This window comes from Balaenoptera acutorostrata, chromosome 11, assembly GCF_949987535.1.
Source record: "Balaenoptera acutorostrata chromosome 11, mBalAcu1.1, whole genome shotgun sequence".
Taxonomy (NCBI): Eukaryota; Metazoa; Chordata; class Mammalia; order Artiodactyla; family Balaenopteridae; genus Balaenoptera; species Balaenoptera acutorostrata.
In genome coordinates, this window is record NC_080074.1 from 7,374,935 (window position 1) to 7,382,322 (window position 7,388).

General features: G+C 59.2%; 1 protein-coding gene across 1 annotated transcript; it reads left to right on the plus strand.

Annotated features, from left to right (window-relative positions):
- Nucleotides 1–5,224: 5,224 nt before the first annotated feature.
- TNFRSF13C (TNF receptor superfamily member 13C) lies at nucleotides 5,225–7,105 on the plus strand. The gene is made up of 3 exons (XM_057557598.1): nucleotides 5,225–5,364; nucleotides 5,717–5,959; nucleotides 6,500–7,105. The coding sequence occupies exons 1-3, from the start codon at nucleotides 5,229–5,231 to the stop codon at nucleotides 6,685–6,687; spliced, it is 567 nt and encodes a 188-aa protein (XP_057413581.1). The 5' UTR covers nucleotides 5,225–5,228; the 3' UTR covers nucleotides 6,688–7,105.
- The last annotated feature ends 283 nt before the right edge of the window (nucleotides 7,106–7,388 follow it).

The window sequence follows — 7,388 nt, forward strand, 5'->3', positions numbered from 1 at the left end:
CTGTGCCGGACCTGACCCCACCTCCCCAGTGTCATCGACCCCCAGATGTTGTATCGTGGGAGCGGTGGTGGGAGAGCTCAGGGGCCGAGGGGCTGCCGGACTCATCCCTTTTCCTTCTGAGCTTGCTCTGTTCTTTGCAAAGTAAGAATCACGATTCCACCTACCCCCACAGGATTGAGGCAAGGGATTCAGGTGACACGTGGGGCACAGGGCCAAGCAGGTGGTAAGCGTGCACGCCGCCACCTTCCTGGTGCTGTGCCAGCCCCTGGGCCTTGCCTGCTCCTCCCCAGACATCTTCCGGGGTCACTCGCACCTCTGTCCCCCCGTTCTGAAGTCTCGCCAGGCCTTTCCCAAGTCTCTGGCCCTCCCTGTCACCCTTTGGTCCTGAAGTTTTCTCCCCAGCACTTCTCACCTCCTCACCTACTATATGGTTTTACTGTTGGCATTTTGTCTCTGTGGTTCGCTGCTGTCTCCCCAGAACCTAGAACAGTGCCTGACTCGTCGCAGGTCTCAGTAAGTACCTGGTGTCTGCACCGGAGCCGGCCTGTGCGTTCACACAGGGCCAGAAGCCCCCAGGAGGCCCCGAACCAGCGGCCAACTTGTCCCTCCTGTGTGGCGCCCTAAATGACGCCTGGGGAGGGATGACCGCTGGGGAAGTTCCCTGCTCCTCCCCCTCCCCACCCTAGCCTCACCGCCTCTGTCCACCTTACACACTTGCAGGCCTGGCCCCAGGAGGTGGGGACTCTTCCCTGTGGCCGTGAGGCTAAAGGGCCGGGTCTCCTTTCTGACCTCACATGGAGGGCCCACGTCCCCCAGCCTAGGGCCAGGCTGAGAGAACTGCTGGGGCTGCTCTGGCCAGGAACCCCTGGACTGCACACGTGTGTGTGTTTGACTGTGCAGGGGGAGTGGGGGCTTGAGGCTAGGCAGAGAGGGCCTGGAAGAGCCTGGGCAAGGATTTTCTAACTGCCTCATGGACAGGCATGACCTGCCCTTGTATAACTTGGGTTCAGGGGAGAGGGGCCCCGGGGGCTCTCTGGCCTCACCAGGACTTTGTACTGATCTCCCTGCCTCTCCCACCCTCTCCCAGTGTCCAGAGGCCCAACATCGCATCCTTCCCACTCCCCGGTGAGGGACACTTTCTGGCAGTGTGCTGTATGTCAGAGCTAATACGTGAGAAAGGCAAAGGGAATCACTACTCTGGGGGCTCCAGCCGCTGTGACAAAATAAGATGGAGCGAGAGGGACTTCCCTGACGGTCCAGTGGTTAGGGCTCTGCGTTCTCACCGCCAAGGGCCCTGCGTTCTCACCGCCAAGGGCCCTGGTTCATCCAAAAAAAAAAAAACAAAAGATGGAGCAAGAGAGCCAGCACAGCCCTCAGGACGGGCCCAGGGATAGGAAAGGCCAACAGAACAGTCCATACCTCGTGGCCCCTCTATGAAACACAAAACCTGTTTTTCCTCTATGCACGTACACGAGAATTTAAAGGCATAAAAATAAGACTGGGATGAAAGACTCCAAAGAGAAAACAGACTCCCTCTGGGGGCGGCAGGGAAATGCCCCTTCTTACTCATAGACTTCTGTATTGTTTGAGGGTTTTTTTCATGAGACTGTGTTCAGATATTACTCACAAAATGACAAATAAAACTAATTTTTAAGTACAGAATACATGCATCCCGGGTCTCAGAGCACTTTCACATCCAGATCTGGGGGGCTGGGTCTCTCAGCCCCTGGGGACTGCCCCCACCATGTCACTGAGCTTGCCCAACAGGCAGAGTTTCCTCACTTCCCCAGTCCTGTCCTTGAGGCACGAAAGGCATAGGCCACACTTCGTAGTCGGCTGGACACAGACCCCATCCAGGCCACCTCGAACGCGCTGGGTCATCCCTTTGCCCCTCAGAGCCCCGATTTCCCCACCTGAAAAACGTACATGATGATAGCACCTGTGTCAGAACCATGGGGACGGTGTTTTGGGGGGCATTTTAGGGATACAGATCAAGGGAGACTCCCTTTTCCCTGACACATTCAAAGTAATCGTCTTTTTAAAAAAACTCATCAATGAATGAAAATTTGAGAACACTGATAGATTCAATTTGAAGGGTTTTTCAGCAACAAAGTCCCTCATTTTCTGCTTCAACATGCATTGAGGTGATGATACCAAATTATTTAAAGTAAAAACTATCGAAAGAACAAGGGAACTTTGCTTGAACCACATTGATTTTAGAAACTTTAATTCTTCTCTCTTGCTCACATCTCATAGTTAAAAAGTGACGTAGAAGAGAAATTTAAAAAATTAATTGACTTAAGAGCTATGTGAAAAAAAATATGTTGAGGAATAACTTTTTTTTTTTTTAAATACATTTATTTATTTATTTATTTATTTTTGGGTGTGTTGGGTCTTTGTCCCCGAGCGAGGGCTTTCTCTAGTTGCGGCAAGTGGGGGCCACTCTTCATCGCGGTGCACGGGCCTCTCACTATCGCGGCCTCTCTTGTTGCGGACGCGCAGGCTCAGTAGTTGTGGCTCACGGGCCCAGTTGCTCCGCGGCATGTGGGATCTCCCCAGACCAGGGCTCGAACCCGTGTCCCCTGCATTGGCAGGCAGATTCCCAACCACTGCGCCACCAGGGAAGCCCCGAGGAATAACTTTTTACCACGTTGGTCTGATGGTGAAATTTCTCTTCTTAACTCCTAAATCGTCCAAGCAGAGATTCGAGGCCTCCCGCTTCCCTGTTTAGGAGGCGCAAGTGAAAAGGTTTTTTCCGGGGTCAGGTGCCCGCACACTCCATTGACACGTGTCCTGTTGCCTGCTCTGTCCTCAGCGCCTGGCTGTTCAGGCACATGGGAGGCACCCAGGAAACCTTTGTGTCAAACCTTTGAGTGTCTCCGCTTCTCCCTCAAGGTGGCCTGCGCCAGGGTCCACGACCAGCAGCGCCACAACTCTCCCCCAGAGTCAGAGCAGCCACGGTGAGATGAGACAGAGGCCGGGGCAGCCCCTGCAGTGATGGCTCAAGTAAATGACCCCAGACCTGGCTCCACCCTCACCCAGGGATAGGTTCCCCCTCCAGGCTCCCGAGACCCATCCCCCTCCACTGGGGCTAAAAGAGATGCCTGATGCGAGTAAGGGCCCTGCAGTCCCTAGGGTAACAGGTAATAACAGCATCCGTAGCAATGGCGATGGGGCGGGGATTGGGGCACAGTCTTCCAGCCTCGCCGCCGCCCCTCTGCCCCATAGGAGGGCCTTCCCTGCCCTGACTCCTCTCCAGCTCCGGGCTCCCCACCCCCTCACCACACACCCACTCTCACACCCACACCCACCGCCCCAGACCCACTTCTCCTTTGCAGTTGCCCCACCGCCTACACCTTCCTGCCACGGAGTTGCTGGCCCGTGGGTAGGGGACGGAGAGGCAGTGGGCCAGGGCTCCTCAAGGCCGTCCAGCTCAGGGTTCTGTGTGAGTCCTAGGGTCCCCGGAGCCAGAAACCTGGGGGCCAGCCTTGCTCCCCTCACTCCATGGCATCCCTCTTTCCTCCTAAACAGCTGCTGGCTCGTTCCCTGGCCCTGGGCTATGGTGCCAGCTCTGCTCACTTTGTCCAGTTCCCAACTCCACAGCAGCCGGGGAGAGGGTCCCTTCTAAGGCACAGCTCGGAGAACCTCTCCCCGACTCAGACACCTCCCGGGGCTCCTCACTGCCCCCGGCCTGTGGCTTGAGGCCTGGCCCTGCCCATCTGCAGCCTCCCCCGAGGCAGTGGCCATGCCTGTTCCCAGAGCAAGCTTCCCCTTGCCCCTCTCTGTGCTTCTGCCCTCGCCCATCCCCTCTCTCTGCCTGGAAGGTTTCTCTCCCCCTTGAACGGCTAAAGATCTACTCCTACCCCTAAGCCCCTCTCTCTGCCTGGAAGGTTTCCCTCCCCCTTGAACGGCTAAAGATCTACTCCTACCCCTAAGCCCCCTCCCTGCCCCTGGGACAGTTACTCTTTCCTCTGTGCACCTCCAGCCCTGAGTGCTTAGGGGTCTGGTATGGCCCACCATGAGGCTCTAAGTCCGTGCTCCATTCTGAGGCTCTCTGCCAGCCCCTGCCCCCAGGGAGGCGGCAGCATATATCCAGGAAGGTCGAGGGGGCTTGTGTGTCTGAGACTCAGTCTGAGAGACACAGGTGAGAGACAGGTGGGTCTGCCCCAAACACCAGGGAGTAGAGACAGACAGGAGGGGCCTCGGTGAGACACAGAGGCGAGCAAGCCTGGACACACACAGCCCTGAGAAAAAGGAGTCGGGTGGGTGAGCTGCCTCCTGCCTGCTGGGCGTTGGTCTGTTCGTCGGTCTGTTCGTCTGTCTCTTCATCTGTTGATCTGAGTGTCCCGCCTGCTTAGGATCTGGAGACCGAGCTGTCCCTGGACCTACCCCGTCTGTGCCCTCTATTCCAGCCAGTGGTTCCTTGCTAACCATAGTCAGGCAAATCTGACTATGACACGCCTTGCTTAAAGCCCTTCATGGCTCCCCAGTGCCTTTCCAGCCGGAGTCCCAGCTTCTCTCAGTCAAGGGCCTCTGGTCCCAGTACTCCCTGGCCTTCATATTTAGGCCCTTGCTCACACTGGGCGCTCCCCTAGACCTCACTCCACCTAGCAAACACCTTCTCCTCATCTCCTCCACAAAGCTTTCCTGTCCCCTCCGTGGTGATCATCTTCGTTGATGCCGCTGCCGCGAGGCATTGTCTCCCCCATCACCACCTCCAGTGTGGGAGTCGTCTGGGGCCTGGTACAGTGTGGCCACTCAGGATGTGTTTGATGAACTGAGCAGCTCTGCCTGAGAAGGACAGGAGGGCTCCCCGGAGGAGGCAGGTTGGGGGGAGATGATGGCTGGTGAGCATGGTCTAGGACTCTGGGCTGGCCTTGGGGAGCAGGGCAGAGGAGGCCACCCAGAGGTCTGTGTCCCGATTAAGGGGCCCATCCTCTGCTCCCCAAGAGCAGGCCCTGGTTTGAGCCCCAGCCTCATCTCAGTGCCCAGCAGAAGGCCCGCCCAGTGGTTGTCTGGGGGTGATGGTTGAATGGAGAAACCACAGATAGAAGGTCTGGGGTGCCGGGGCCCTGGCTAAGAGTGGTCCCACCTGGTCTCACCCCAGCAGGCAGGAGGGCGGGTTGGGGCGGGGTGGGTGGTGGCCCCGCCCGGTTTCCTCCCCACAGGGCAGCAGAGGCCAGACTCAGTCCCAGCGGGGTAGGCAGACAGGCATGGGCTTTGGCAGCATGAGGCGAGGGGCGAGGGGCCTGAGGGGCAGAGACAGGCCGGCCACCCCGCAGTGCCTGCAGACCCAGTGCTTCGACCCGCTGGTTCGCAAATGTGTGGCCTGCAGTCTCCTCCGGACGACAGAGCCTAGACCGGGTAAGAGTTGAGCCGCGCTGATGGATGGCACGCAGGGCGGCCCTGAAAGGGGAGGGAGGGTTCTGCCAGGAGGCCCCCGCCCTACCAGAGTCGCAGGCATGACCCCCACCTGTCCCAGGACGTCGGGGGCCATCGCGATAACGGGCGAGGAGGGGGGCCTGTGGGCTGGGGCCTGGATGGGGACCAGCCATCGCCGCGTGGCCCTCACGGCCCCCTCTCTCCACCCCCCCTGCCCTGCCCCACCCGGCTGTCCCTCCCCTCCGCGGCCCAGCCTCGCCTCCCTCCGACCCTCCCCCTCCCCGCTCCTCTCTCCTCTCTGCCCCGTGCTCTGCCTGCCCGTCCCCTCCAGCAGGCGGCCCGAGCAGCCTGGCGCCCGGGACGGCGCTGCAGCCGCAGGAGTCGGTGGGCCCGGGGTCCACCGCCGAGGCCGAGGCCGCGCTGCCGCTCCCGGCGCTGCTCTTCGGCGCCCCCGCGCTGCTGGGCCTGGCGCTGGCCCTGGTCCTGCTGGGCCTGGTGAGCGGGAGGCGCCGACGGCGACGGCCCGGCACGGCGGCTGCCCCAGAGGCCCTGGAGGCCCCGGACGGAGACCAGGATGGTAAGTTCCGCGTCTAGGGGAACCGAGAGGGCTGGGGGCCGTCAGAGGGGACACATGGCCCTTGAGGGGCAAGGGCAGAGTAAAGGCGTGGGGGAGGTCTGAAGCGGAGGCAGGGCTCTAGGGGGTGATGCAGACAGAGGGGGCGAAGAGTGCGCTCTGAGGGTCTCAGGCTGAGTAGGGAGAAATAGTCCTGCCCCAGACCCCGGTCCAGGCAAGGGACACAGCTCTGGCATCCCAGACTTGTGTGAGGAAGAGACACAAGGCTGGGGAGCCCGGTGGAGGGAGGGGGTCTGTCCTGCCCTCTCTCTGGACAGCCAGACTGGTTCCCACCCCTCCTCTCCCTCTCCCATTTTGCCAGCGCTCTCAGCATTTCCTGTCCTGAGGGCCGATCATGTGCCACCCCTCGCCAATCCCGCCAGTGGGGCTCCATCAACTGACTTCTCTCTCATAAGTCAGAGGGCTGTTCCTCCAGGGAGGCTTCTGGAACAGGGATGGGGGAAGGCTGTGACCCAATCCTGACCCTGCATTCCCCTCCCACCTCCCCAGAGCCCCTGGACAGTGACAGCATCCTCTCCCCGGGAACCCTGGATGCCACAGCTCCCATCTGGCTTCCGCCCAGTGAAGACCCAGCTACCACCCCACCTGCCCACAGCGTCCCTGTGCCAGCCACAGAGCTGGGTTCCACTGAGCTGGTGACCACTAAGACGGCCGGCCCGGAGCAACCGTAGCGACAGAGGGGGCAGGAGGTGGTCCCTGCCCTCCCTGTGGGCCATCAGCCAGGGGCTTGGAGATTGAATTCGGTTCTTCACCCCAGCTCCCACCCGTCCCTCTTCTGGGAGCCATGCTGCTCCCCGGCTAACCCTGCAGAACCACAGGCACCGCAGACCACAGCGTTCAGACTGCATGGCATCGTATGGCATGTTAGCATTTGGCTTAAAATCATACCATCTATGGCAGCCCTCAAAGGTCATGGCTGAGCTCTGTGCTTTCGAGTGGTTGGGGTACTCTGAGTAGGAGGGTTTTTTTAGCATGGGGAAGCCACCATAAACCCGAATGAATCTAGGAAAATGATCGAGTGGGAGGATGCTTAATTTGTAGCTGGGTGTTGTATTTCTTTAATACTTGCTCTCAGAGCTGTCCTGCTTTTAAACTGATACAAATGGCAGCAATGGGTAACCAACTGACCTGTTTTCTTTGGGATTTAGTACAAGATGATTTTAAGAAATAGCCTGAATTGTGCTGATTCTTTGGTATCTGTATCCTAGGGTCACCCCTGAGCTTGGCCCAATCTGCTAGGACCTATGATGCCATTTTCACCCTGGTGGCAGCTTCCAGAGCCCCAGGCTGTAGCCCTCCCTTCCCTTGGGAGGAAGCCCTCTCTTCCCTTGGGAGGAAGTCTACAGCCTCTGGAGCTGGACTGCAGATTCAC